Below are 27,971 nucleotides of genomic sequence, written 5' to 3'. Positions count from 1 at the left end.
GCCTATTTTATACTTTATAAAGAAGTTAATAGCATAGAGGAGTTAGTATATACGTTTTTTAAAATCGTTATTATTAACTATAATACGCTAAAAGAAATAGTATTTAATAAAAGCTCTTTATTTATTTTAAAGTTTTAGAGATTCCTAATTTCGTAACTTAATATAGATTATAAACTATTAACCTCTTTTTACCCGTAAACCGATAGTTAAATAAAAAGAATTAACTAAATTCTTGAAATATACCTCTATTATTATATAAACTATAATTAGAATAACTAAGTAATATTATTATTAATAGCCCAATTTATATATAATAATATAGTTAGCGAAAGTATAAGAGAATCCCCGTTTTACTTTAACTACGGATTTTAATTAATAATATATAAAAAGTATAATAAAGACTATAAGCTATAAAAATAGTAATAGACGTTACGAAACTTAGAGAACTCTAAAAAAAAGTATTTTAGACCTCGATTTATATATTAATATATAAAAAAAACGTAAATAGATTAAAATTAAAGGATTAATTTTAAAAAAGGGGGATAGTATTTATCTCTTTTATTATAATATTAAAATAAAATAACTAAGTAATAAATTAAATTATAAAAAACTTAGACTTTTAAAATTATTTAAAAAGTCTTATTTATTAACTATAAACTAAGACTCTTAGATATAATAAATATTATTTAGTTTTTATATTTTACTTTTCGAACTAATATTTAAAGGTTTATATATAGAAGATCGTATTATTATAAACTAAACGAACTAAAATACGAAGTTAAAAAGATTATTAACTATAAAATTAGGAATAAAATATAAAAATTCTTAATTAAATAGAAGAATTATAGATATAAAGAAAATATATAGGAACCTATTATAAACCTCTAGAACTCTTAATAGCTTTTTAAAAAATATTAAAATTAAAATTAAAACCCGAACTCTTAGTTATTATAGCGTTTTAATTAATTATATTAAAAGTACCGTTAGCTTATACTTTGCGGGCCGCTAAAAAAGTATTTTTAATATTTTTAAAAAATTCTTTTAATATAATATAACTCTTTTTAAAAACTATTCTTTTTTATAAACGAAGAAGTTTTAATTTAAATAACGATTTATTTAACTCGGCCTAAGCTTTTTAATAAACTTTAACTTTTTTTTATAACTCCGTAGCTCTCTTTCGAAATCGTAACTCCTCTATTTCTTTTTTATAATTAAAACGATCGGATTTTAATATTAAATAATTAACTATATTAATTAACTAAATTTAGTAAATAAATATTATAATACTTATGAATATAAATAGTATTAATAAAAGTATTATAAAAAATGCCTAGGTAATAATACGTTTTATAAATATTAAAATTAAAAAGAACTAAATACCGAACGCTTTACGAGCGATAATTTAAATAAAGTATAATTTTTATACTTTTATTAAAAAAACGAATAATATATAATAGTTTATAACGAGATATAGCTATTTAAAACTTTAATTTTTTAATTCGACTTAATATTATATTAGTATATTTTTAAATAAAAATATATTTAACGATTCCCTAATTTAAAAATAAGCGACCTATTTATAGGTTTAAAGGACTAGACCTTTAAAAAGAGGAGCTAATATTACGACTTAATATATATAATAAAGCTAGGGCCTACCCTATAAGACCTATAGTAGTTATTATATTATATATATAGAAATAACGGACTTAAAATAACTCCTCTTAAAATAAAAGAACTATAAATAAGTTACGTAACTACGATTATATAATAAAATAAAGAACGGACGCTTATAAATAAATAGGACGTACGATCGTAAATAAATAGGATAGATAACCGTTTAGTAAATAATTAAATAATAATAAATAAAAATATTATAAAAGATATATTTAGGAACGAGACTTATATATAGTATAAACTTAAGCCGGGCTTAAAAATAGACTTTTTATAGCTTTTTTAATAATTAATTTAATATTAGATTTTATAATCGCTTTTAGCTATTTTTATTAAGAACCCCTTTTAATAAAACTATAATTAATTATTAAAGCTTTATTTACTTTATTATTTATAAATATAGCTTTAAAAAAGCTATTTACGATTATAATACTATTTATTTAGCTTTTATAACTTTAACTTTTATTAATATACTTATTACGACTAGCTAGCCGTAATAAAAGTAGTAGCGTTGCGCGCTTAATATTACCGTTAATTAATCTATAGTTAAAAAAGGGAAAGTTAAAAAAGTAAAAAAAAATCCGAAAAAAAATTAGTCTATTAAGATAGTAGGAGTATCTATTAATACTATATATTAATACTATATAAACGATATCGAGAATTGCCCGAGTAGTACGTAAAGGCAGAACATTAAAACAAATAGTTAAAAAGTATACTATATTATATAAATAGTTTAAAGTCTTTTTTAATAGCTTAAAATATAAATATAATACTACTTCCATTCTAAGATAATATTATTACATATAAAGAAAAATAGTTATTAAAATAGAATATTTAAAAAAAAAGAGAAAAGTAAATGACTCGCTATAATAATTAGCTCGTTATAATAAATAACTCGCTATAATATATACGTTAATATAACAATAAATACTTATCAAAAACGAGTTAAATTATAATTAAACTTTTATTTTCTTAATAATAGAAACCTAAAAGCGCGTTTTTTAGCCTCTATTTACTTTAAAGGAAGATAGACGCGTCAGAATGCGTAGATTAGTGGTGTGTATTAAGACCACTGTAGATCTAATATTCTATCATGCCTGGCTTTTCCATTGAGCAGAGTGCAAAAGTAATACACGGTAGGGGCGCTCCTTTTGGCCATGGCGCAGCACCCCTATCACTTCCCAAATGGACTAAGGTACCCTGTAATATAGGCAAAGCCACCAAGTGCCGCCGAGAGATAAGCCAAGAAGCGTGTACATCAGAGTTATTAACCATCACTTGCCCCTTTTCCCTGAACCTTGTCTCACGGTACGGATATCCGTGCTTTCTGTGAGGTAGTCCGTACCAATCATCCTCTCCCCGAGGCATTTGCGCCGTTCTCTCATACCTCCCACTGGACATAAGGTACCCATGCTCAACCAGGCTGTCGGCGACGACAAACGACCGACCACCAACCCCCTGGAATGAACCGGTACTACGTGTAGCCGTGACACATTCAATGCCGTGGGTGCGGGAGAGGGCGCGCTCCGATCGACCAACTTGAAGATCTCTGACCAGACTCTAAGCGTATCGAGTAGGTCCTCACTACACACCTTCAGGTGCACAGGATGCCCTCACCCAAAACTATTAGCTCGGCTACCTTTTCGAACCCAGGCTTGTCGCAGTCGCAATCGACATCGCCATACCGCCGCGAGCAGACCCTCCACACCCATCAATTACATCCGTTGGGTTCACCGCAATACCAGCAAGACCACCATCGACAGCAACAACAGCCGTCTTATCAGAAGCAGCACAGACTTTCCAGATCCTTCCCCTCGTCACCGTCTTCAAATCACCTGGCTGCCCCCCGCTACCCGATCGGCACAGGCTCCGACCGACCGCAGGCTCCAGTCTCATCTTCGCTTGGTTCTCGTCTTGACACAAGCACGACCATTTCGCGCAAAACGCCGTCACCACTTCCACGAACATCGTCTCTTCTACCGCCCCCGCAACAGCCTGGAACTCACTTTCCGACAAAAAAGCCCGATGCCGTGATCCCCGAAGACCCTAACATAAACTCGCTATTGCACTACGAAGTGTCTTCGTATCTCCGGCCCTCCACAGCCCACTCGCGTTCGAGCAGTGCAGACGGTGCGAGAAATCTCAATCGCTGGTCTGCCTCGACAACCTCAAGCCAAGTGTCGACCCTGGACCATCGCGCCATCAACTCTTATGCACGCCGTGTGAGCATTGATGCGTCTGCACTGCCCGCGACTAACAGCATATCGGCACCTAGTCAGCCGAGTCAAAGACTCCCGAGACACCGACGACGATCCAACTCTAGCGACGGCTCTTGGGGAATTGACAGTGGAAGCAAGTTGCTCGCCTATTCACCTTCTGGATTGACGCATACCGAAGGTCATTCTACCCTATTCACATCCCATAATCACAACTCATCCGCAACGAACAAGCTCTCAACCCAAGGAAACGGCTTGCGAGCGCCAACGGGTTCCTCCCGTGCGCTCGAGACTGACCTCGTTACTGCTCAAAGCCAACCCTGGGATGCATCCTCCGGCCCGGGGCGGAGAGGATCAACTGAACAGCGTCGACAGCAGTCGTCTCGCGCAGCAATGCCATCCGAACGCAATGGGGAGGCCTACGAGACGAAGGGGCACTCCCGCAATTGGTCGCAGGCCGCAAAGGGAAGTACCGACACCACTGGGTCCTCGCGAGGCAAAGAAAGGGGAAACCGGCCGCCATCGCAAAAAGCTATGCTTTCACGAGCCTTACAAAAGGCGAATACGGCAGTTCAGCTAGATAATGCGCAGAACTTTGAGGGTGCGAGGCATTCATATGCGGAGGCATGTGAGCTGCTGCACCAGGTGCTTGCTAGGACATCGACCGAGGAGGACAGACGAAAGTTGGAGGCGATCGTGAGTTTCACGGTGTCATGTTTTAAACGGCCGAAACCAAAGCTAACCAGACAAAGCGTCGAACATACACCAGTCGCATTGAAGAATTGGATCAAATGGTTCCCGTCCGGCAAGTTACAGACGGCAAAGCGCTGCCAGCTAGACCAGAAAGCCTGGGCCTGCGCTTGAATCCTACCTTACAGTTCGACGACGACGATGAAGATTTGGAGGATACGGACGGGTTAGAGACTGCGACACTGACCAGAATATTGAGGGAGGGAAACCAAGCAGCCAGCTACAGTGGTTCTGGTCTGACCATCTCACGAATGCATGGTCTGGGGGATCGACAAAGGAGTGCTTCTGCAAGGTTGCCGGAGCAGTATCCTTTGCAGTCCTCATTCTCGCGATCTCCGCTTCGGGATCGTGCATCAGATGATCAGCTCATCTTCCAAATACCCACAGACGACGCCTACATGCCGCCGCCACTCTCACCGAGACGCCTCTCGTCACCCAAGCCTGACGGGCAAGGTAGTCCCGATGGACCCATCAGATCAGACTTCTCCCTATCGGCAAGACGGACTAGCCAGAGTTCTCGACATGTCAGAGACTCAAGTCGCGAGTCCAATTCATGGTTGGACCCCATTGATGAGTCTGGAGGCTCCACGGCGTCCTCTGTTCATTCTAGGTCGTCATCTGCAGTTATCAGGCGCAAGCACATACGTGCCCCGAGTGGCGCTACGGAAGCAGAGTTTGACGCGGCGTTAGACGCCGCAGTTGAAGCAGCCTATGACGATGGGTATGAGCCGACGGGCTTTTCTGATCCAGAAACTCAAGGATCAGATGATCCGATTGTAGCGAAAGCCTTGAGAAAGGTTGAGCTGGCCAAAGAGCGGGTTCGCCAAACGGAGAGAGAAGCTATTGAACAAGCCAATGAGAGAGAGCGGCTTGCGCGAAGTCAAATGGATCAGCAGTCCGACGAAGATGTCGTCCGCGAAGGCTTTTTCGATGACGGATCATCAGACGAAGAGGAGCGCATCCTTGACGAAATCACTCGAGACTACTCGGTTGACGATTTCGCCTTTAACCTAGCCTCTCATCAGGCTGCAGCTAGGACTTCGGGTTCGAGTGATTTGGTCCAGTCGTCCTGGCAGGCATCCGCTCCTCCAACCGATGATGCCTCAGGTGGCGATGTTTTCTCCCTTATCGAGCCCACCGGCACAAACAACTTTCCAAGTGTCGGAGGCCCTGCAGCTCCTCCACCTGCACAAGCTTTGCCAGAATTGCCTGGCAAGAAGCCTTTATCAGGGACGACGTCATCGCCAGGGCCTGGACAAAGTGTACGAAACAGGCGGATGTCCGGACAAAATCCTAAGCAACTGAAAATTGAAACTACCAAGCTTGCAAAGTATACCGATGCTGGTCGACGATACAGTGTTGCCCAAGCGTCGAGTGGAATACAGGGGCTAGACTTCGCACACCCTAATGTCAACGGACCTCCTGATACTGATGCGGATGGCTCAATGGCTCGGCCATATTCGCCGCCTGAAGGTATCAGTCCAACCCAACCAGTGCCTCCTACACCTCCCCTTGGCCAGTCAAGAAGTCGGGACAGTGAAGACTTTACTGGCAGCCACTCTGGCTCGCCTTCTTTTCGACCTACGTTAAGAAAGAATTTCTCTTCCTCAAGCTTAAGAAGCATGAAGAACCGGAACATGTCTTTATCGAACCTGGACGATGCATCTGACATGTCTCCTGGCACCCCATTAAGTACTGCTTTTGGCATCAATGGCAGGCATCCGGCGATGCCAACCTTGCCGACACCCTTGGCGGCTGCTTTCAAGGAGAAGTTCACACCAAGTTCTACTGGGGGTCTTTACCTATTTGACGATGGCCTTCATTCACCACAGAGCCCGGGATCTCCAAACGCACTTCAACTAGATGCCCCAATTCCCCTAGAGCCGTGCCCAACAGACTACATGCTGAGGCCATTTTGGCTAATGCGATGTCTTTATCAGACGCTTGCTCACCCTCGCGGAGGATATCTCAGCAACAAGCTATTTGTTCCACGCGACGTATGGAAGGTGAAAGGCGTCAAGATTCGAAATCTGGAGGATAAAGTGGCAACGTGCGACTACCTGACAGCCGCGCTATTAAAGCTCGCGCGAGTCGACACATGCGACGCGGATGCCGTTCTTGAAGAGATGCAGGCTTTGGAGGGAATTCTCGAACAAGTGCAAGTCGGGCTGACACGGAAACTGGGCACAGATGTGGGTGTGCAAAACTCCAGCATGCTATTTCGAGACGCTTCGAACTCCGCAGAGCTTGAAGCCGCAATCAGCGTGCCGCGTTCAGCCAGTGTGTCGGGAAAGTCCTCATCCTTCTCGTGGCGGAGGCTGCGGTCCAAGAATTCGGCAGCGGGCTTGAACAACTCTTTTAATGCCAAGGGCAACGGGGTAGAGAGCGGCAAGGAATCTCCAGGACTAGAAACTTTGCCCATGACGGAACACCCAACAAGTCGCCCCTCTAGAAGGGATCCGAGCAACGCTCAATTTTCAGGGCCGAATGCGAACTATATGGGGTCGCTGGCTCGACTGTTTGACGCTGCTCAAACGATTGGTAAGGTGACCAATAGCTTTTGCCAGGCTATAACTGACATTCTGATGCAGACCAAATCGCGCGCCAGGTTGAAGATCCAGGCCTTCGGCATGCCGACAAGACACAGGTTGGCCTCGAGCTGTGCACACGACATGCGGCAGAGTTTTTTGGATTCTTTATCTGTCGGTTTGTGTTGTCTGACCTGAGCCTCCTCTTAGATAAATTCATCAAGAGGGGAAGCGAGTGGGTTCTCAACTGAGGTAACGAAGCATGAGCCACGCAGCACGAACTGTTTGTATGCATATGGCAAGCAAGCCATGGACGCATGATGCAAGACTAGTAAAGGGCAGCCGAACGGGCTGCCAAGGCAGTTGTTTCCAATCAACAGTCCATAACTGGGGTTAGAAGGTCTGATGTTAAGATAGAATCTGAAGCGGGATGGGGCAGCGGATGGTTGCATATGCGAGCCTGCTTGCTTGTGCTGGATTCGAAGTTTTCAGATTCCAAAAGATACCTCAATATTTTAACATTAAAACGAGACTAACCCGATATTCACGTAAGACTTCGGTGATGTCGCAAGGCGAGCTTCTAATATCAGTTATCGTGCGGACATGGGCATGACAATGTTAGGTGGCTCCGGTCTGGCTCCGTCGCCTGCGGATGTGGTACGAGAGGCGGACGGACCACAGCTCGTCAGGAACATGGTACCAGTTTGCCGGGTTCAGTAATACCCGATCTAAGGGCTGACTGTCGGATGCTTGTGTATGACCCGCACAAGCTTTAGTACCTACTTTCCCTGATGTTGACAGGCTGTTAAGAGCGTAGCGTCTACTGATTCCTAGGTAAATACGAAGTACACCAGGCTCGATGATAGGTGGCAGTGTGCGTGCCTCGGTACCTTTAAAGTACCGTGTCCACGTGGTAGACCATGGGTGCTCCAAGGACCCCGTACCTCAGGTACCTTGTCTTGCTTAGTGCACCGTTCGTCTCAGCTGTCTCTGCACTTGGTGAGAAAAGAGCCATAGTCCAATGAGTTGAACGCCCCAAGCCAACTACCGACGACATCTATCACACGCCTCGCTCGCCCCTGGGACATTCGAATCCCGAGCTTGGATCTGCTCGATGCAGAGGATCATACCTTGATGCGCGGCCCCTCAGCGACGAGCGTGCGCTTTACGCAGGACCAATTGGTCGGTATTCCACGCCAATTGCCACGATTTCCCTTGTCGAGCAAAACGGCGCGTATCTCCTTGCAAGGCAATGTTCCTGCACAACGGTCATGGCAGTGGAAGACGTTGAAACGGAGTGGCATCGATCACAAAAGATCATTTCACTGCGGCACGCCGACCTTCGCTAAGCCTGCGGCGCCGTCGCGGTCTTCACTCGAGGAGCGAATACTTTCGATTCCGATCGAACGATACCGCAACTTTTGTATCGTGGCCCATATTGACCACGGCAAGAGTACCCTCAGCGACCGCCTCCTGGAGATCACCGGTACAATATCTGCCAGTGATGCAAACAAACAAATTCTCGTGAGTTCGTGTCTGGCCGTATGGCTGCACATTAAGTAGGGCTTAAAGCTAATGGCTACCTGTCATTTCGCAGGATAAACTGGATGTCGAACGTGAACGGGGCATTACTGTCAAGGCGCAAACTTGCACCATGATATACAACTACAAAGGCGACGACTACCTCCTGCATCTCGTTGACACTCCTGGTCATGTCGACTTTCGAGCCGAAGTTACGCGATCGTACGCCAGTTGCGGTGGTGCTCTGCTGCTAGTCGATGCTAGTCAGGGTATCCAGGCTCAAACTGTCTCTAATTTCCATCTTGCATTCGCCCAGGACCTGGCTCTCATTCCTGTTGTCAACAAGATTGACATGCCCTCCGCCGATGTACCGAGGGTCCTCGAGCAGATGCATACGTCTTTTGAATTGGAGCCCTCGACGGCTGTTCTTGTATCGGCCAAGACTGGCAAGCACGTGGCCAACATCCTCCCCGCCGTTGTAGAGAAGATCCCGCATCCCGTGGGCGATGTTTCGAAGCCTTTGCGTATCCTGTTGGTAGATTCTTGGTACGACAACTTCAGGGGCGTGATTCTGCTTGTGCGCATCTTTGATGGCCAGGTTAAGGCTGGCGACAATCTCATCTCATTTGCCACTGGTCACAAATACACCGTTGGCGAGGTCGGGATACAATACCCCAATGCTGTCCCACAAAGTGTTCTTCGTGCTGGACAGGTAGGCTACATCTACTTCAACCCTGGTATGAAGCGCATTCAAGACGCCAAACTCGGCGACACCTTCACCACCGTCGGATCGGAGGACATTGTCCAGGCGTACCCGGGTTTCGAGGAACCCAAGCCAATGGTCTTTGTCGCAGCCTTTCCCACCGATCAGGGCGACTACACGCGCCTCGCAGACAGCATCAGCCAGCTTGTTCTGAATGACAGGAGCGTGACCTTACAGAAGGACTATTCCGAGGCATTGGGGGCAGGCTGGAGACTAGGCTTCCTGGGCAGCTTACACTGCTCTGTATTCCAGGATCGGTTGAAACAGGAACATGGCGCCAGCATCATCATCACGGACCCGACTGTGCCGACTAAAGTTGAATGGGCTGATGGGACCGAGACGATCTATCAGAACCCGGCCGACTTCCCCAGTCAGGACGAGCACCGGATGCGTGGTGCAACTGTCTTGGAACCGTAAGCTGACGTCTTCTCTAATTTCTATTTGTCCTGCGGTTGACCTTGTCTTTGTTAGTTTCGTTACTGCTACTATGACTCTTCCAGAGGAGTACCTCGGCCGTGTCATCGAGCTCTGCGAGAGCGTGCGTGGCGAGCAAAAGAGCTTTGAATTCTTTCATGCCACACAGGTTATCCTCAAATACGATATCCCTGCAGCTCAACTCGTCGATGACCTATTTGGTAAACTCAAAGGAGCAACGTAGGTTTGGCTTCCTTCCCTCACTTTGGACTTTTTTCCTGACGGCCAGAATAGAAAGGGATACGCGACACTAGATTATGAAGACTCTGGCTGGCGAGCGAGTCAGCTCACGAAGCTGCAGCTTCTTGTCAACAAACAGCCCGTGGATGCCATTTGTCGTGTTATCCATACCTCACAGGCAGAGCGCCTCGGCAGGCAGTGGGTGACTAAATTCAAGAATCACGTCGATCGGCAGATGTTTGGTGAGTCCTCTGTATAGCGCACCAGTATTACGACAGCATCTTCTAACATGACGCTTTGCAGAGGTCGTTATTCAAGCGGTGGCGGGCAGGAAGATTGTTGCACGCGAGACTATTAAGCCATTTCGAAAAGATGTGCTTGCAAAGCTACATGCTTCCGACATTACGCGCCGGAAGAAATTGTTGGAGAAGCAAAAGGCCGGCCGCAAGCGACTTCGCGCCGTCGGCAACGTTGTCATTGATCAGTCTGCTTTCCAAAGCTTCCTCTCCAGGTGAGCGCGCCAATTGTGGGGTATCGAATACGGAACACGTTTGTACAAAAGTTGAGGAGAAAAAGGACCCCACGGGGCCTATGTATGTGTATGAGGACAGGGAAACTTGGTCTAATAATAATCATGCCCAAGCTTAAGTGGTCCCTTCGATCTAGAGAAGTTTGGCCACTGGGGATATATCTTTCCTGGTCGAGACTATTGCCAATATCCCAGCGCCTATGGTCGCCTCTGGCATGAATAGTGTCTGCTCTCCTTCACGACGGTGCCAACCCGCCAAGAGCCCCAGGCCTCCTCTTCGCGTCGTGTGACTGAGACCGCCACGATGTATACTTGGAGTAATCCATATACTTGGGTCCTTTCGCAGATGTCATAATCGCTATTTGACTTCTCCTACTTCAAATGCAAGGCTTATGGCGGAGTCTCCGAGGCTGGCGGCAATTCCGAGCCGATGACTACAGGTTCCGTCCTCGACTTGCCAAGACCACCCCTCAGAGTTGAGTCGGATTGTTGAAGCTGGAAAGACTTCCCTAGCGCTTCGCTCTTTTCAAATTCGAAGATCCTATAGTCGGCGTTGAAGAACCAATAACCCGTCACGCCGGCGCGGAGGAACCCAGAGTGGGAGACAACAAAGACAAGCTTCTCCTTGCGTTCATAGATGCTCTGCAGGCCCGACTGACCTCGGCCGAGTATGGCTTCCCTGTTGAAAGCATATTGAGCGCCGGCAGGAGGTGTTTTGTTGGGGTAGATGGGATCTACAGTTGAAAAGTCAACACCAGGAAATTCGACCTTCAAATCTGCGATAGTGCTGCCTGTGTCGCATGGCTTCGCAGAGTTTTCTACACTATAGTCAGTGGCATGGCCTAAGAGACTCTCGAGAGGCCACCCCAAATTGTAGGAGGGTGTACGGCTTATCACCTTGCCATCGAGCGTCGGCTTGAATCGACACCCCTTTCTTGATCAGCCAATCTAAGGAGAGAAGGGCTGTTTGGATCGTGCGTCTCATGGGGCTCACGATGATGATTGCATCAGTCTCATCAGCGAAACGCTGTGAGAGATTTTCCTTCAGTTCCCGACATTGATCCAAGCCAAGAGAAGATAGATCTGGGTCATGGATGTTCCAGTCCTGTAGTGTGGTGTCAGGTTGACTCGCGACTGTGAAGCTGGCTGGAAGACTCATCATCAACATTGTGCAGCGCCTGGGCATGGCGGATGAGCACGATGGTCGGCGGCATGGCGATATTTGGAAGAGTTGCTACAGGTGCACAGTTGCGTTCCCCAGATTCTAGAAGCTCTTTGTTGGACAGGTGATGCAGATGACTGAGTTCACATTTACAAACAAAAGTAGCTCCATGACGCCGGAGTGGGCAAGTCTAAGCGTAGCGGCAATACTGGAAACGGCAAGTCAGGTGGGCATGCTTTACTTGAGCTTTGTTGTGTAAGGTGCATATTTGCACCTATAAGGTACTCTGAGCTACCTACCTATGGGCGAGCTACAGCTATGGTGTACTGTGTGGATATCTAACTTCCTCCAAGCGACCCTAGCTCAACCAGTTGCGATCCCCACCCGTGCCAGCTAAGGTAACTTACTCACATACAGAAGGCACCTGAATCGACAAACGTGCCTTGCAGGTACCTCGGATTAAGCTAGGTACCTTAGTACGCTGGGCCTGGCGCAACGACACCGGGCAGCATCGCGTCTGAAAGCTTCTTGATCATCCCAAGCACACGCCTTTTACCATTGCTGCAAATTCACCCACTGAACAGCGCAACCTACCCACCAGTCACCCAAAAACTTTTTCGAAACCAATCCGAGAAAATGTCGGATGTGAACGAGTTGTTCAAAGTGAGTCGCACCATAAGCTTCCCAATCACATCCTTACTTACCAAGCACTCCAAAGTCCGGCAGTGCTGCGAAGAGGAAGCTTGATGCTGTGCGAGATCCCAGTTAGTGCCTGCCTCCATTGCCCCGTTTTGAAAAACTACATTGCCCGACAGCGAATAAGAAGTAACAGATGAATAGATGAAATATACAAGTCAGCCAAACTGAGCGCAGCTGACGCCATCAGTCGACATGCAAGCGCAGTAGACGCGGAAAGAGACGATAGCGATTTCACTGCCGGTCTGCAAAACCCACCCGAAGATGGCGAAGACGGAGACTATGGCCCAGAGATGCCACCAGACGACGACGATGAGGGACGATTCTTTGGCGGGGGTATCACAAAGCAGGAGTCTGAGATCCTCGACTTCGTAGATGGCCATGGCGAGGAATCATCCGCTCCTGAAAAGATCGATGCTGGCTGGGTACGAAAAACGGCCCTAAACTTTGAGAAGCGCATCACGCGAAATGCTGAGCTGCGCGCAAGGTTCGCCGACGAGCCTCACAAGTTTATTGAGAGCGAGGCCGATCTCGACGCTGCCATAAAAGACCTCTCGATCCTGTCCGAGCACCCCGAATTATATCCCCAATTCGCCAAGTTGGGATGCGTTGAGAGCCTCGTCGGTTTGCTGGCCCATGACAACACAGATATTGCGATTGATGCGGTGGAAATCATCGGCGAGCTCATTGACGAGGACGTCAATGCAGCGGATCAGGATTGGGATACTCTAGTGGATGCGTTATTGACTGCAGACCTCATCGGCTTGCTAGTGTCCAACTTCTCGCGTCTGAACGAAGAGGATGAGTCCGACCGTGGTGGTATATATCACGCTCTTGGAGTTGTTGAAAGCCTGCTGTCCAAAACGGCGAATGCTGAAAAGGTGGGACAGAACACCACGCTGGTCAAATGGCTACTTGACAGGGCGCAGCGCCAAGAGACACCCGTGTCCCAAAACAAGCAATATGCTACGGAAATTCTCGACATCATTGCGAACGCATCGCCAGCAACAAGACGGACACTCACCGAGATGGATGCCGTCGAGGTTCTACTCCAGCTGGTCTCTGCGTATCGTAAACGTGACCCCGAAAAGGGGGGCGAGGAGGAAGAGTATATGGAGAACCTCTTCAACGCCCTCGTCTGCATTGTGGATGAGCCAGAAGGCAAGGCCAAGTTCCTCGAAGCCGAGGGCGTCGAATTATGCCTGATCATGCTCAAGGAGGCTAAGATGAGCAAGCAACCGGCAATGCGTCTACTTGTACACAGCGTCGACGAGGATATGAGTGGGCAACTATGCCGAAAATTAGTAGACGCTGGTGGGCTGAAAGTGCTCTTCTCCATTTTCAAGAAGATGAGCAAAACCCAGAGGCAGATGGCAGAAAGCCTGTTTGATGTATTCAGGTCCTTGCTACGATTCTTGCCCGCCGACTCTGCCGAGAGAATCAGGACATTAGCTAAATTTGTGGAGAAGGACTACGAAAAGCTCGATCGGCTCTACGAGTGTCGGAGGAGGTATAGTTCCATGTTGGATGCACAACAGGAAAAGATTCAGCAAGAGCGAATTGGCATGAGCAACGAGGAAATTGAGCTCTCGGAAGGCGAGTGGTTCATGAGGAGGATCGAGGAAGGCCTTTACAGCTTCTGGAACATCGATGTTGTCCTGGCCTGGCTCATAGCCGAAGATTCTGGTGCTAGAAGGAAGGTGCAGAAGCTTTTGGCTGATGAAGGGAAGGGTCTATCAGCCATCAAAGCGACGTTGGAAGAATACCGATCTGACCTCAACCTGGAAAAGCCCGAGCACAAGGATCTCTCCGATATGCTCACCACTCTCGTGGACTTTTTAGTTTAAGAGAAAGAAGTTAAAGACGAAAAAGAGGGAGAAGTAGAAAAAGGGAAGGATAGGCTAGCAAAATACAATTTTACCACAGCTACCTGATCTATGTAGGTGCGATTCTCCAAAGTTCCGGTCACACCGCGCAAATAATTTGCGCTTCAGTCTGCTGTCCTGGCTTCGCGCGTCATCGGCAATCAGTGAGCGCGTCCTCGCCATCCTCTTCCCTCCTCGGACAAGAGTGCTGGCTTCATTTCTCTTCGTATGCTCCGCATAGCGTGTCCGATCCACTCGTTATCAATATGCTTTGATGCTATGAAGCATGCTGATAATGGCTCATGCGGCAGTCGGCGCGACAGGCTTCACCTCGAAAACGGCCTTCAGGAGGTCAGCTACGACCTTGTCCTGGCTCTTCTTTCCGGCCCCCTGGATCTCCTTGATCTTTCCTTCGGCCTCCTTGTTCGCCTCGTCCTCGGCTGCTTTGTTTCCTTGGGAGTGCTAGGGAATTATCAGCACCACGATCGTTTCGAAGCGGTATCGGTATCCACGACAGATATATATACCTCAGATTCGAACTTCTTGAACTCGTCCTCCTTAGAGTTGCGGTATGCCTCGATTTCCTTCTTGGCCTCGTCTCGGGCTTCCTTCACCCGCTTCGTACGGACTATTTCGATATTGCGTGAGTATGTCATAGTCGCAGCAGGATTGATCGGCATCGAAACCTACACTCGCGGGCTAGATAGGGTTCAGTCATCAGTCAACCGGTCACTTCAACATGTACCATTGTGCATACCTTTTTGGACAATCTTAGAAGCTTCCCTCTCTGCCTGCATCGCTTAGGTCAGTGACAATTCGATATGGAGTGTCGCGATGGAGGGCACGTACGTCCAGGAGGGTCTGGATACCAGCTGAGTTCTGAGCCGACTGTAGAGTGCCAAATCAGCTTGCTGCAAGTTGAGGAGATGACGTTCCTATCCGCGTCGCACGTCCTCACCATTGTGTAGTATTGTTGCAGGTGTAGCTAGCGGAGAAAGCAACGTAGGATGATTGCGCGATTCGAGACGGCTGGCCGATTGATATCACAAGGAGCGAATGCAGGAGATGCGTTGAAGCCGTAGGTAAGGTAGTTGTCAATAATCACAAGTAACAGGAGGCGACTAGGAAAGCTGGGGTGCGCTGGTGACGGAGTGAACGTAAGGCGAGGTACCTACTCCAGCTAGGTGCCAAGGAAGGTCACAGTGCACAACCGTAGCGCCGCGAGCACTGTACCTCCGACCTCGACCCTCCACCTCAAGCTCCCGTCTCTCTTCTACCTACCTACCTTGCCACGCTTGGTATCCTCTCAGGCAGTGGGGTAAGGAGCTAGCGGGGACGCTGACAGATACAGGTGAGGCACCCGCCTCAGGCATTTGTGTACTACCTACCCTAAGGTACTGCGTAACGTGCAACTAGACATCTGCTCTTGCGAGTCGAGGCGTGTAGTGTGCTCTGCAATGCCTGTGTTGAAGACGATAATTGCGTGAACCTAACTTGCGGTAGATATCTTGGAACCAGCAGGTACGCAACGACGTTTGTTGGCCCCTGTTTTACGGATAATTGCAGTCGAATCGAGAACTGAGTGAACCAACACCGACGCGGCGGATGCTGTCGCTCTCGGGGAGAGATTCAAACACCGAAATCGAACCACCAACATCACCAGAGTTTTGATAATCCCCTGTTCAAGATTTGCAAACCGTTCGCTTCCACAAGCCACCCACACGTTCGGCCATCGTCTTCCAACAATGTCCAGGGCATCGAAGCTTACGCTGGCCGCGACATCGCTGTTCGCCGCTAGCACCATTGTCGTGGTCCATTTCCAACAAAAGTTCGAAAAAGAGGCATGTACCACCTTGGATCATCAATGCTGCCGTAGGAATCTGTATCTAAAGGAGAGTGCTTAGGCCATGCATCAAGGAGTGGTACGCGACATCGAACAGCAGCGCATCAAGCGAGAACGCCAACTCGACTTCGACATGCAGCGCGCTCTCGAGGAGGACTACAAGCGTGAGCAGACCGTCAGAGATGCGACGGCGCCCTCACAACCCAGCGCAAGTGGCATACAAACATAATCTGTAGCCGATAGTCTGTCTTGTCTGTACCCGACAGCTAGGCAATACGAAGACAGGGCCGGATCGACGGGGGGAAGAAAACACGGCGCATTTGTATGATAAAGAGATGAGCAGAGGGCCTCGGAAACGAGGAATAGTACCCATGAGTTCCTCTCACTGTTGAGGATAGAAAAAGCTGGAGAGATGGCATGACACTAAACGGGGGCATTGCATCACAATCAAGGTAAAGTAATCGCCAAAATGTTGCGAAGCCACGCGTGGAAAAGCCTACTACTGCGGTGTCGCACGCCCATACATATCAGCGAGATTCGCGTTGACCAGGAACAATACTCAGGAAGGAAGGAGCAGATGCTACTTCATCTTCACTCGGGTACGGAGCCAGATATTCCGTTCAAATTGATACGCAGGAAATATTACTGCAAAATGCCCAAGGCTTTGGGCTTTTTTTGTGGTCACGTCGTTTCTGCCTTTGCCCATCGATTCTTAGTTTCTTTATCAATGTTTTAATGGTACATGTCATTAATACAAGACACATGGAGGCGTCATCTGCCAAGTTTTCTATGGCTCGCCCAAAGATGCGAGTGAATGGGGTGACCAGAATATAGTTCCCCAGCCTCGAAGACGCCAAATACAACCAATCACCTCCCAATACTCCCTGCCTGCCTGCTCAGCCATTCTCATCTCGCAGGCTACCTCCATGACCCGGGACTCCCGCTCGGCAACCTGTTTTTCAAATGTCCCTTTCCTCCACAGCTAGTCTCTTTATCGGATGGAGACTCCGGACCTGTTGGTAAACATGCGGGCGGCGATGTTCATTGACTGCAGCTCCTGGAACAGAAGCTTAGCTGCGTACGGAATGTGAATTTGTGCAATCTTCGTCTTGTTTTTGCACGGGCGGCACTCGAACGACTGCTTCGAGAGGTTTCTGATATCGAGTTAGTACTGCTCTGCGTGAAATAGTAGATCAAGAGAAACTTACGCGATAGGCGTCATCAGGCCGCAAATTTCGCAAACGTGAACTCGGAAAGCATCCGAGACCTCGAAAAGTCTCTCCTTGAGGAAAGAAGCCGCGCCATGAGCAATCATGCAATCACGCTCCATCTCTCCGAAACGAAGACCTCCATCACGAGCACGACCCTCCACAGGTTGCCTGGTCATGATCTGAACAGGTCCACGCGCACGAGCGTGAATCTTGTCGTCCACCATGTGGCGCAGACGCTGGTAGTAAGTCGGTCCGAAGAAGACCTGGGCTCGCAGCTTCCTGCCAGTGTGACCATTGTACATGATCTCGAATCCTCTCGATTGGTATCCTTGATCTCGGAGGAGCTGCGAGACTGAGTCGACAGTCACATCTGTGAAAGGAGTGGCATCGCCTTCCATTCCCTTCAATGTCGAGACTTTGCTGAGTAAACACTCGATCAAGTGAGCAATGGTCATGCGAGACGGAATTGCGTGGGGGTTGATGATGATGTCCGGCGTGATGCCCTCGCCAGTAAAGGGCATATCTTCTTGCCGATAAGTGACACCAATGGTACCCTTCTGGCCGTGACGTGAGGCAAACTTATCACCAATCTGTGGAATCTTGGTTGTTCTGACACGGACCTTGACGTAACGGAGGCCGTCTTGGTTGGTCGTCACAATGACCTGGTCTACAATACCGTTTTCGGTACTTCTGAGTGGGGTGGAGGCGTCGCGCTTGACATGCTGCGCCGTTCGCTGGCCCATCTCAGCGTTGTCCGGGCTTATGGGCGACGTCTTTCCGATAATGATATCTTCACCCGAGACACGAACTCCCGGTGCTACAATGCCATCATCATCAAGCTTGTCGTAGGTGCCATGCTTCAAGCGTAAGGTATCGCTTCTGAAGGGCTTCTCAAACTGCTCAACAAGATTGATACCCACGCGTTTCTCGCAGTCAGTGTACGATCTGAAGAACAGACTTCTGAAAAGGCCACGATCGATACTACTCTGATTCATGATCACGGAATCTTCCTGATTGTAACCAGAGTAGCAGGCAATAGCAACGACGGCGTTCTGTCCGGCTGGAAGCTCTCTGAACTTGAGGAATTCCATGGACCGCGTGGTAGCCAGCGGCTTTTGAGGGTAGTAGAGAATGTTGGCCATCGTGTCCATTCTGCGTGAGTAGTTGGTCAAGAAGAAGCCCATGGCTTGCTTGCCCATGGCGGACTGGTAGGTGTTACGAGGTGACTGTGGAAGGCAACAGTCAGTGCTTGATTATCAAATAAAAGCAGGGATTGGCATACCTGGTTATGATCGGGGAAGGGAATGATGCTGGCGCAAATTCCCAGGAGCATGCTGGGGTGGATTTCGCAATGAGTGTACATGTGTGTTGTGGGATTGATCTTAGTCTTCAGACGGCTATTGGGGCCATCGGTGTTGTCCTCGACCACTTGACCTTGCTTCTGCAATCTGTAGATTTCCAGATCCTCGGGCGTCATGCAAATCATGGCTGTCTCTTCTTCCTCGGCATCGAGATATTCTATAACTCCGCTGTGGGCAAGAGACTCCCAAGTGATTTTGTCAACCGGGTTATCTGGAGGGTTCTCCTGCTGCTCGCGCATTTCGTTGACCGTTGCCTTTTGCAGTACGAGCGATCCCTGTGCTACTATGCCGTTGGTACCTTGCTCTACGACGAAAACGGGTCTCATGACTCTGCCGGCGTCGGAAAAGATCTTGAACTCGCGGTCTCGGATATCACGGACGAGCGACACTTCGTGGGAAATAACGTTTCGCCGGCGGGTGCCCTGAACATCAGGAACCAAAATTCTTGGGTCTTGGTGCACGCCAACCCAGACACCATTCAGGAAGACCTTGGTGGCGTTGGGATACCTCAGTGGCTCGTACTCCTCGAGAACCTCCATGCCTCGCTGAATCATGTAGTCGATGATGGGTTCAGCGGGCGTACCGACACTCACATAACACATGAGAGACAGGTTCTTGACCAGACCACAAGCTTGACCTTCCGGCGTCTCAGCCGGGCAGACCAAACCCCAGTGCGTGTTGTGAAGTTGCCGGGGCTTTGCCAGCTTGCCGTCACGACCAATGGGCGTATTTGTGCGACGAAGATGAGATAGCGTAGACGCAAAAGTGTAGCGGTTCAATACCTGAGACACACCAGCCGTCGAGCTCGCGGCCTTCTTCTGATCTCCCCAGTTACCAGTCGCCAAAGAGTATTTCAATCCATTGGAAAGAGTCTGCGGCTTCACACCGAGAGTAAGACTGAATTGCCGGTTAGACTCGACACAGCGCTTGAGATGGCCAGATAGCTCCTGGTTCATGCGGCGGACGATGTTGCGGAATAGTTTGGCGAGAAGGGGACCGGCGAGATCAAGGCGCTTTTTGCCAAAGTGATCACGATCGTCGGTATCGCGTCGACCTAAGGCGCATTGAAGCAGCTTGTGGACCATGTATCCCAAGAAGAATGCCTTCCTTGTCTCACTGCCTTCGCTCTGGGAGATATGCGGCAAAGTTTCCTTTTGAAGAATGTCTTTGGCAGTTCTCACGCGCTTTTCTCTGGGAATGTTGTGGTTGCTACCACGCTTGCCGATGAAGTCAAGGGCAACCTCTCTGTCCTGGATACAGAAAGCCTCCTCGATGCATGGCCGCAACATCTCGAGCATCTGGCTATCATTTCGGTCATAGCAAATATGATTGAGGATATCCTCGTCGGATACCACGCCCAGAGCTCGGAAGACGATGGCGATCGGCAGATCGGCCTTGACATAGGGCAGACTGCAGTGGATAGTCTGGCCGTATCCGCCCTTTGCGGCGTCGCCCTTGCTGTATAACTTCAGCATCATAGATGAAATGAGTCGAGAGCCCTTCTCGAGAGCGCTGCGGATCTCAGCTGTGTAGGAGTATGGACTCGGCTGGGCCTTTTTGAAAACCTGAACGATGTTGGCGGCCGATCGCTCTTGAGCAATAAGGACCTTTTCACTACCGTTGATGATGAAGTAGCCTCCCTGGTCGTAAGGACACTCGTTCAGCATGAACAAGTCATCCTCCTGCTCGCTACTCAAGTGGCAAATTTTGGACTTGACCATAATGGGCATGCGACCGATGAAAATCATGTCCTTCATATCATCTGACTTGTTTTTGTCGGCGCCATAATCCTCGCCGCTCTCCTCCTCTTCCCACTCCAACTTGGTAGGGTGCTCGCCAGTGTTTGCAAGTTCGTCCTGCTGTTCCTCGTCGAGCTCATTCAGCGGAACCGGTTTCTCTACCGCAATCGAGACCTTCTTGGTGATCTTAACATAGAGGGGACTGGCGTAAGTGAGGTTGCGGTCGCGGCATTCGTAGGGAAGTAATGTCGTAACTTTACCATCAGCTTCGGTGATGGATGGACGAGAGACCATGACAGTGCCAAATTTGACTTCGTATCGACGGAGGGCGATGACCTTGTCGCTGTCTGACATAGGATTCGGCTGGTCTAGGGTGATTTGGGAGTACTCATCGATGAGCTCTTGGACGGTTGAAGAGGTGAATTCGTCGAAGGAGTCGACCTGCTGAGAAACCAAACCCTTGGACTCGAAGAAGGAAGAGATGACGGTCCAGCAGTCTTCGGGCGTGATGCTGGTATCGTCTTCTTCGACGTACCCGTCGTAGTCGTAGTCATCGTAGTCGGCCATCTCGGAGGCGTTGGCACCTGCGTGTGCAATGACGGATGCCAGACAGGAAACGGGTTGAGTGAGCAGGAGTCGACCTTGTAATTTATTACAGTGGTGCGTCTGGTAGTCGAGTCTGCGAGCAATCGAGTTCCGGGGCAGTGTTCGACGAGCAAGAAGCGGCGAGTCGCGGTAAGAGTCAGGTTCCCACGACGATGATGATTAACAATCACGACGCAGAGCACAGGCGAGTTTGCCTCTTCAGCTCGGTTGGGGCATGAAAAGAGAAACAAAGCCAGGCGCGAGATTGGAAAACCGACTGCTCAACGCGATGCCGATTCAATATGTAATGGGTGGGTGATGCAATGGTGTACGGCCGATGCAGATGACCAGCCTCGTTGGGTGGTGGTTTTTTACTCTCTCGAAAATACAGTCTTGGAGGTAGCAGGCGCGAGAGGGTTTGAGAGGCTCAAGCCAGAACGCGGCAGGGGGCGATAGGCTAACCTCTTTTGTAATAGTGCATCTTTCCACGCTCGTGCCTTGAGGTATCCGTTGCAATTCGTACGCAGTACAGTTTGTCTGGCAGGAGCCCCACAACAGCTCCTTCCTGGCGGATCACGTGGCGGAGGCTGTTTTCCCCTCGCGGAACCTGGAGGCAACAGATGAGACACATCTTAATGAATGAAAGGACCAAATCCACAAACCTCATTGCCATCATTCAACAGGGTGGCCAACTTCAACTCATTCTGATTGGCGGTCCAGGGTAAACAGGCAGCTAATTCGACATTCATCAGGATGTCACTCTAGGTAGCCCCGATTTCGATGAACGATGGGGGTTGTCGGCTCTTTCCGCTATCCATTCCATTTCACTTTTCGCAGGCAATCCGGTTATGCAACAGGCATATTTGACGGCTATTTTGAAGAAGTCATTTCCTTTTTCCTGGATACTTCACTCACTGTACCTTATAGGAAGTTCCTGCCATAAAGAGTGATAGCAGCTTCGCCTTGTGCCCCAAAACACTTGCCAATGGAGGAAGGGTCGTGTTGATGGAAACTGATGTCCACATTTATCCGCTGGTGGTCACTTGGCACTGAAGCAACCCAACAGTACGCAGTAGGCACGAAGACTAACCTTCCTGTAAGTATAGGCCAACAAGGCCGTCAAGCACGGGAGTCAAAGTCTCAATGGCAGGAATCAATTCTGTTCGACTGGTAGTTATGAACTGATTTCCCAATCATTTCTAGACACGCTTCGAGCAATATGTTGCGCGTTGGGTTTCACGCCAGTAGCGCATACATCTACACCTCTCCAGCAGCACTGATGTCTGCATCAGTAATGGCATATGCCACCAAAGTCATCATCGATGGTCCACGTCCCCGCTAAACCTCCGACTCCAACTTCGACGTTGTGGCTAGGCTGGTCTGGTTTACCCAAGAAGAAATCGCCGCTGCCCTCAGACTTTACAGTTCTACGCATGAAGCGACGGGTCCATTCTTCGATCGCCGGCTCACCGGTCTCATCGCGCGCCTGTTTCAAGAACGGGATGAGTGCAGTACCACCTGTACCCTTCAAGTTCTTCTTTCCGTCGGCAGCCGGCAAGTTGTTACCCTGGGCGTTTGACTGACGTTGGCGAGAGGCCGTGGCCAAGTTAACACGCAAGCGCGTAGCCTCAGGACTTCTCGACCTGCTGCGAGCACGCACCTCGCGTGAAGGGAGGATGATGTAGCGAGTGACGATGGCTATGTGCTTGTCGCGGAATGCACTAAGCATGGCGAGGCATGCATCATAGGCAAGGCACAAGTCACGTTCGTGCTTGTGAGTCTCGACAAACTCGCGGATGTTGGCAATGCCAGAGACATCCTTGAGGAAGCGAGCATGGGGTCCAGGCATATACCGGCGCATCTCCATGATAAAGTTGTGCTTTGGGACCGGAGCCCTGGACTCGCGCTCCGACTCGGTTGAGGGATCCCGCTTTTCGCCCGTTGGGCGGTGATCAATGCCAAGAATGACATCGAAGAATTGTATCAGACTGCTCTGAGCATTGCTACCGCCGCTGTATTGACGGTAGTCCTCCTTTCCAGAGCCATCGTCATAGTTGACGCCGTCAGGAAGACCGGCCTCGGCCATGTTCTTGCTCCCAGCAAGAAAGGTGCGGATGCGATTGTAAAAGATGTTGGGATCACAACTCTCGTGCATACGTTGCAATATGATGGTCAGGTCGGTCAACCGCTCGGCAAAGGTGCGCAAGCTCCGTGTGACGGTCGAGATATCTCCTTGGCGAGCAGCAGCCACGGCCCCCAGCATGAGGGGGATGATGGGACCACCACGGGCCTCGATAGCGACAGAGACGAGGTAGAACCACGACTCGTCAAGAGAACCAGTAAAGGTGTTGAGAGTGGCTAGGTTCTCGAGGTTGTCAATGTCCTCGTCGATAAAAAGAGGCTTGAAGTTCCAAAGGCACAATGCGGCGTAGGTAGCAACCGGGGGCAGCTCGAGATGATTCGAGACCTTTAGGAAGGGAATGGTGATGGAGGGCGGGAGTTGATCGCAAGGCTCGTCGCCACCCCAGATGTAGGCATGAGTCATGAAAGACAACAAAGAGTAGGCTCTCCGCCATTCTGCGTCGTGTTCCAGACCGATGGTGGAGAGAACAGGCAAGCGGTCGACAACCGGACGAAGGCGGCGGCTGAGGACGAGTGCCTGTAAGTTGGCGACAATGGCCTCCCACTTGTTATAGTAGGGGTCCGGCAGCTGCGTCAACGGGAGAACGTCCGGTAGAAATCCATGGGTTGCAGAGATTCCATAGTCGGAGAGCTCGGGGATGGGGGGTAGCATAGTTGAGTGTTGTCTATATCGTGTTATTGCCTCTGTTGCGAGTGAGACGTGTTTCTGAGCGTGGTCGAGCGAGTTGCTGAGAATTCAGAAGTATCGAAAGATCAGAAATGCTCCAATGAATGGTTGCGATTTTGAGAGTTGGTTGTGATTGTGGTTCAGTGAGGTAGTAGACAGTGTTCAAAAAGGTCCTGACGCAAGGAGTATCCAGAATTTGCTGGAATACTCCTCAGCCGTGCGAAAGATCCTTGGAGCAGCAAGCATTCAACGTAATGTGAGAGCTGAGCGGAAACAGTTCCAAGTTGTTGTTAGTTCTCAAAAAAAAAAAAAAAAAAAAAAACTAATGTCGCGTGAAAAGAAACAAGAGATGGAGGTAACTTCAGCGGAAGGGGTGTGCGTGTGCCGGTTGTTTTATTTAATAATGCGCGCAGCGGTCCCCATCGGCTATGTGGGATTGGACAGGCGAAATGGGTTTCAGGGTCTCCCCCGAGACCATTTTTTCTTCTTTGCAGGTGAAGAAATGTGACGGCCGAGAGTACGGATGCAAGACTAGGTGACTACCTAGAGTGACTACCTAGGTAACTCTGCTAGGTAGGTAGTAGAGTCGAGTGTTTGTGCCGCCGCCTCCTTGGAGCGGTTAAAGCGCCCAATGCGAAACATGGACGGTACATACAATGGGTTGGCGGGGCACGTACCCCGAGCAAGTGGCACCATATGAGTGAACATGACATCCAATGATTCAATACCTTCAGAGAGAATGTGGCACCACCATGCCAATGTATCAATGAAGTAAAGCATCCAGTAGAGCGAAGACAATTTTCGGGATTTACCGTAACAACACGATTATAAGATACCCCGTACCAAGAGGAGTGCAAAGTATGCGTAGAGGCTACCAAGGTCCACGGCTTTGTAGGATACATGGCTTCTGGAGGGTTGAGAATGTAAGCAAGACGGAGAACAATCCAAGATGACAAAGCGTGTCAAACCGAATGCTAAAAGGAACTGGAGCTGGACCCGACCAACCCGAAACATGTCAGGCAAGCAAGTTGCCAGCATTGAATCAGAATGGGCCCGCTCCGTGCTCGGCCTTTCATCCAGCCAACTTGACACCATGAGATCAATTGACAACATCAACGGCCGTGCGGGTCCGATGCCGGCCATCATCGGTCATCGATCATCGGGTTACGCTGCGACGTGGAAATATACCTAGGTAGTATCAAGATTTGCCTCAATGCTTGTTGCCGTCATCAGCCCAATTTGCTATCTTGACGTTGATAGGCAAGTCTCTTGTACAAGCTCCCAGACCTTGCGCTTTCATTGAAGGGCGCGCATGGTGCAGCTATGTATTTCTTGAACCATCTCAAAGGAAGCCAATATACAAGATGGCCCATGTCCCGATGCAAGCATTTCCAAGTGCATGGCTGTGATGTAGATGGTGCAAAGTGATGATGATGATGCTGAACCATCAGTGTTTTGGTTTACCCGTACCTACTAATGGACGAATGGGCGATTTCCGTCCAACCTCAACCAACCTTGCTCGAGTCATCTTTGAGATCGAACACCAGGATGAAGGGCTTCTTGAACGTCGATGGAGTCCACCTCAGGTCACAGGTGTAAGGTACCTACTATGTAAGCAATGGAATTTGACTGCGACGCGGGGTGTACCTTCACGGCGGCCCCACCTTTTCCACCCAAGCTGAGGTGCGTCATCTGCGGCCTGCCATCCACCACCGGCGCCCAACCACCGATGTCCGAACTACCTAACTGCCTACCTCCACTGGTTAGGAACGCTTCCACCGTTGCAAGCTCTCCGCGAAATCTATCAGCGGCGCCGTCCAATTTCGCTATCCGACATCTCTCATTACCGAACGCCCACCCGATCGCGCCGATTCTCACCCCGGACCTTACTGTTAGACACCGCTGCAGCATCACAACCCTGCTCTACTCCTAGGGCCCCCGGCATGCACCTATGAATTGAATCCGCGTCGCACCTTCCCCCGCTCGCCGCTCGCGCATCCGCTTTCACTTCCACTGGCCTCCTGCCCGAACTCCGTATCGGCTCCCCCGTGCCGGAGCTCTCTCTGCGTCTCTGCGATGCCCGTGCCGCAACATGTCCTGAACTGGCTTTACAGTGTTTTGACAAGTGTATGTTGTCTTCAACTCTTGGCTCCGTTGTGCTTGACTGATGCGCCGCCCTGTCCAAGGAATACCACGATGTGAATCGCACCTACAACGATGTAGCCCAGGCGCTCTCCCACTACCCATCTCTATCTCCGCGCACCGACGTCCACAGTACGGCCATCGATCGCGACCATAACCTTGCTGAATACGTGCTGATACCGTTCATAGCTTACGATAATGGCTCGTCAGCCCTACTTCTCCGCCTCTCTGGTACCATACCCGTTGTATTCAGGGGCACCACATATCGCTTTCCCATATCTGTCTGGGTGCCTCATGCCTACCCACGAGAAGCTCCATTGGTCTATGTCACTCCGACAGAGTCCATGATGGTACGCCCCGGTCAGCATGTAGATCCTCAAGGCCAAGTCTATCACCCATACCTCGTAGGCTGGGCCGCCTTCTGGGATGTATGTCTTCATTCTTATCTTCCCGGCCCTGGGCTGTGCGGGTTGTTCTCCCATTCTGACGGTTAGCGTGCTAGAAATCCACGATTCTTGACTTTCTAGCCATCTTGAGAGATATCTTCGCCAAAGAGCCACCAGTCATTGCCCGACCACAAGGCTCACAGCAACCACAGCCACCCGTGGCATCGCGTCCACCGCAATCACACGCCCAGACCCCTCCCCCTTTTTCGCCTCTTCCACATGAGTTGGCAGCTCGTCCGTCGAGTCGCCCGCCTACTCAAACCCCTACAGACGCATCGCGACCTCCGCCTCCGCCGCCCAAAACGACAAGCACCGAACCGTATAGAAGCCCACCACCTCCTCCAGATGCCAGAAACGGCCCTCCTCTCCCACCTCTACCCCCTGGTGCCGCTCGTCAAAGCATCCATGAAGGCCTCAATCTTCAAGAGTCAAGTCGTCCACAAAGCCAAGTGCATTCTCGGTACGACTCAGCACCGCCTCTACCACCCGTACCTTCCTCTCATCCACCGCCGCCGCCCCTCGCCTCATCTCCGCACCAGACTGAAGACACTACACAACAACCGCAATTCCGTTCCGGACACCCTTCTCAATCCGTTGCCCCTCGTCACTCAGGGGCCCCTATGTCGTACCAGCAAAGCTCTCAGCAATACGGAGGGCCACCTCCAGGTTGGCAACCGGCCGGGCAGTATCAGGCACCACCTCCGCCGCAGCAACTACAGCAGCATCCGCCGCCACAACAGCAGGTTGCAAAGCCACCGCCGCCGCCAGATTTGCTCGATGCACCCCTCACTCTTAGCATACCTTCGCCGTCATCGGTTCCCGCGCCACCGATTCCACCGAACCCGGAAAAGGATGCATTGCTCCACCAACTAGCGCAAACGCTTCACTCCCTTCGACAACGTAGCAGACAGCAGAATGACTCCAGCATGGCAGGCTTACAGGCGCAACGTACAGCTATGATATCTGCCTACTCGACACTTCAGTCGGAGATGGGAACCTTGAATCAAACATCCGGGTTACTTCAGTCTAACGCTAATATCCTGATCGACGCGCTGCGAAAAGCCGATTCTGTTATCGAGGGATCAAAACGTCAAACTGCACCTGATATCGACGAGCTTCTGGTAGCGCCCACAGTCGTAGCCAACCAGTTATACGCTTTGGTGGCCGAAGAGAAAGCCATCGGGGATACAATTTTTGTCTTGGGCCGCGCCGTGGAACGCGGAAGGGTATCACCAGCAGTATTTGCTAAGACGACACGATCCCTTGCTAGGGAGTGGTATCTGAAGAAAGCTTTAGTGCGCAAAATAGGGAAGGGGATGGGGCTGGCAGCGTAGTCGAGTAGCCACGTTACGCTCCAATATTATGATATTCTAGTACGCTAAGTACTTTAGCAGACCAAAATTTCACTAAGACTATTCTCTTTGTGCCCGGCGATCCCTTTGCTGGCCAATTCCCAGTCCCATACACCATAGCCTTGCGG

At 49.5% G+C, this 27,971-nt stretch overlaps 8 protein-coding genes across 8 annotated transcripts; 4 read left to right on the top strand and 4 right to left on the bottom strand.

Moving 5' to 3' along the window:
• Window positions 1-3,175: 3,175 nt before the first annotated feature.
• On the top strand, window positions 3,176-7,506 carry BDZ83DRAFT_59982 (MIT domain-containing protein). Its single transcript, XM_060507007.1, has 3 exons — window positions 3,176-4,583; window positions 4,640-7,178; window positions 7,229-7,506. The coding sequence occupies exons 1-3, from the start codon at window positions 3,279-3,281 to the stop codon at window positions 7,414-7,416; spliced, it is 4,032 nt and encodes a 1,343-aa protein (XP_060360234.1). The 5' UTR covers window positions 3,176-3,278; the 3' UTR covers window positions 7,417-7,506.
• A 638-nt stretch (window positions 7,507-8,144) lies between these two features.
• Window positions 8,145-11,040, top strand: BDZ83DRAFT_59539 (GTP-binding protein lepa). The gene is made up of 5 exons (XM_060506788.1): window positions 8,145-8,689; window positions 8,763-9,862; window positions 9,921-10,103; window positions 10,158-10,345; window positions 10,407-11,040. The coding sequence occupies exons 1-5, from the start codon at window positions 8,300-8,302 to the stop codon at window positions 10,616-10,618; spliced, it is 2,073 nt and encodes a 690-aa protein (XP_060360233.1). The 5' UTR covers window positions 8,145-8,299; the 3' UTR covers window positions 10,619-11,040.
• On the bottom strand, window positions 10,887-12,115 carry BDZ83DRAFT_59633 (histidine phosphatase superfamily). Its single transcript, XM_060506855.1, has 3 exons — window positions 11,792-12,115; window positions 11,530-11,739; window positions 10,887-11,450 (listed from the first exon to the last, which is right to left on the bottom strand). Exons 1-3 carry the CDS (start codon window positions 11,844-11,846, stop codon window positions 11,023-11,025), a joined length of 693 nt encoding a protein of 230 aa, XP_060360232.1. The 5' UTR covers window positions 11,847-12,115; the 3' UTR covers window positions 10,887-11,022.
• Window positions 12,116-12,152: 37 nt separating this feature from the next.
• BDZ83DRAFT_59541 (Catenin-beta-like protein) lies at window positions 12,153-14,460 on the top strand. The gene is made up of 4 exons (XM_060506790.1): window positions 12,153-12,457; window positions 12,513-12,545; window positions 12,681-13,329; window positions 13,381-14,460. Exons 2-4 carry the CDS (start codon window positions 12,541-12,543, stop codon window positions 14,335-14,337), a joined length of 1,611 nt encoding a protein of 536 aa, XP_060360231.1. The 5' UTR covers window positions 12,153-12,457; window positions 12,513-12,540; the 3' UTR covers window positions 14,338-14,460.
• Window positions 14,387-15,501, bottom strand: BDZ83DRAFT_635995 (V-type ATPase). Its single transcript, XM_060509222.1, has 6 exons — window positions 15,314-15,501; window positions 15,205-15,243; window positions 15,113-15,146; window positions 15,046-15,054; window positions 14,883-14,983; window positions 14,387-14,817 (listed from the first exon to the last, which is right to left on the bottom strand). Exons 1-6 carry the CDS (start codon window positions 15,314-15,316, stop codon window positions 14,656-14,658), a joined length of 348 nt encoding a protein of 115 aa, XP_060360230.1. The 5' UTR covers window positions 15,317-15,501; the 3' UTR covers window positions 14,387-14,655.
• Window positions 15,502-16,961: 1,460 nt separating this feature from the next.
• BDZ83DRAFT_635987 (DNA-directed RNA polymerase II subunit RPB2) lies at window positions 16,962-21,484 on the bottom strand. Its single transcript, XM_060509221.1, has 3 exons — window positions 18,692-21,484; window positions 17,407-18,635; window positions 16,962-17,352 (listed from the first exon to the last, which is right to left on the bottom strand). Exons 1-3 carry the CDS (start codon window positions 21,074-21,076, stop codon window positions 17,190-17,192), a joined length of 3,777 nt encoding a protein of 1,258 aa, XP_060360229.1. The 5' UTR covers window positions 21,077-21,484; the 3' UTR covers window positions 16,962-17,189.
• Window positions 21,485-22,382: 898 nt separating this feature from the next.
• BDZ83DRAFT_756352 (indoleamine 2,3-dioxygenase) lies at window positions 22,383-23,888 on the bottom strand (the record flags this gene model as incomplete). The annotated part of the gene is made up of 1 exon (XM_060514732.1): window positions 22,383-23,888. One exon carries the CDS (start codon window positions 23,886-23,888, stop codon window positions 22,383-22,385), a length of 1,506 nt encoding a protein of 501 aa, XP_060360228.1.
• Window positions 23,889-25,521: 1,633 nt separating this feature from the next.
• On the top strand, window positions 25,522-27,939 carry BDZ83DRAFT_796088 (UEV domain-containing protein). Its single transcript, XM_060515858.1, has 4 exons — window positions 25,522-26,030; window positions 26,090-26,177; window positions 26,235-26,473; window positions 26,548-27,939. The coding sequence occupies exons 1-4, from the start codon at window positions 25,980-25,982 to the stop codon at window positions 27,823-27,825; spliced, it is 1,656 nt and encodes a 551-aa protein (XP_060360227.1). The 5' UTR covers window positions 25,522-25,979; the 3' UTR covers window positions 27,826-27,939.
• The last annotated feature ends 32 nt before the right edge of the window (window positions 27,940-27,971 follow it).

Source organism: Colletotrichum acutatum, assembly GCF_030867785.1.
Source record: "Colletotrichum acutatum strain CBS 112980 chromosome Unknown BDZ83scaffold_124, whole genome shotgun sequence".
Lineage (NCBI taxonomy): Eukaryota > Fungi > Ascomycota > Sordariomycetes > Glomerellales > Glomerellaceae > Colletotrichum > Colletotrichum acutatum.
The sequence above is the reverse complement of the archived record's forward strand: the minus strand, read 5'-3'. Positions and strand labels throughout refer to the sequence as shown.

Bases quoted from the DNA above. Each gene is read 5' to 3' on its own strand.
- BDZ83DRAFT_59982 (XM_060507007.1), top strand. From the start codon at position 3,279: ATGCCCTCACCCAAAACTATTAGCTCGGCTACCTTTTCGAACCCAGGC. The intron at 4,584-4,639 runs GTGAGTTTCACG...AACCAGACAAAG, and splicing joins GACGAAAGTTGGAGGCGATC to CGTCGAACATACACCAGTCG. The intron at 7,179-7,228 runs GTAAGGTGACCA...ATTCTGATGCAG, and splicing joins TGACGCTGCTCAAACGATTG to ACCAAATCGCGCGCCAGGTT.
- BDZ83DRAFT_59539 (XM_060506788.1), top strand. From the start codon at position 8,300: ATGCGCGGCCCCTCAGCGACGAGCGTGCGCTTTACGCAGGACCAATTG. The intron at 9,863-9,920 runs GTAAGCTGACGT...TGTCTTTGTTAG, and splicing joins GGTGCAACTGTCTTGGAACC to TTTCGTTACTGCTACTATGA. The intron at 10,346-10,406 runs GTGAGTCCTCTG...GACGCTTTGCAG, and splicing joins CGTCGATCGGCAGATGTTTG to AGGTCGTTATTCAAGCGGTG.
- BDZ83DRAFT_59633 (XM_060506855.1), bottom strand. From the start codon at position 11,846: ATGCCGCCGACCATCGTGCTCATCCGCCATGCCCAGGCGCTGCACAAT. The intron at 11,740-11,791 runs ATGAGTCTTCCA...ACACCACACTAC, and splicing joins GGCGCTGCACAATGTTGATG to AGGACTGGAACATCCATGAC. The intron at 11,451-11,529 runs GTGATAAGCCGT...ACTATAGTGTAG, and splicing joins AGCCGACGCTCGATGGCAAG to AAAACTCTGCGAAGCCATGC.
- BDZ83DRAFT_59541 (XM_060506790.1), top strand. The intron at 13,330-13,380 runs GTTGTTGAAAGC...AAGGTGGGACAG, and splicing joins GTATATATCACGCTCTTGGA to AACACCACGCTGGTCAAATG.
- BDZ83DRAFT_635995 (XM_060509222.1), bottom strand. The intron at 15,147-15,204 runs GTACGTGCCCTC...TAAGCGATGCAG, and splicing joins GTATCCAGACCCTCCTGGAC to GCAGAGAGGGAAGCTTCTAA. The intron at 14,818-14,882 runs GTATATATATCT...ATAATTCCCTAG, and splicing joins TCAAGAAGTTCGAATCTGAG to CACTCCCAAGGAAACAAAGC.
- BDZ83DRAFT_635987 (XM_060509221.1), bottom strand. From the start codon at position 21,076: ATGGCCGACTACGATGACTACGACTACGACGGGTACGTCGAAGAAGAC. The intron at 18,636-18,691 runs GTATGCCAATCC...TGCCTTCCACAG, and splicing joins CCTTCCCCGATCATAACCAG to TCACCTCGTAACACCTACCA. The intron at 17,353-17,406 runs GTAAGTTTCTCT...ACTCGATATCAG, and splicing joins GGCCTGATGACGCCTATCGC to AAACCTCTCGAAGCAGTCGT.
- BDZ83DRAFT_796088 (XM_060515858.1), top strand. From the start codon at position 25,980: ATGCCCGTGCCGCAACATGTCCTGAACTGGCTTTACAGTGTTTTGACA. The intron at 26,031-26,089 runs GTATGTTGTCTT...GCCCTGTCCAAG, and splicing joins TTTACAGTGTTTTGACAAGT to GAATACCACGATGTGAATCG. The intron at 26,178-26,234 runs GTACGGCCATCG...TACCGTTCATAG, and splicing joins TCCGCGCACCGACGTCCACA to CTTACGATAATGGCTCGTCA.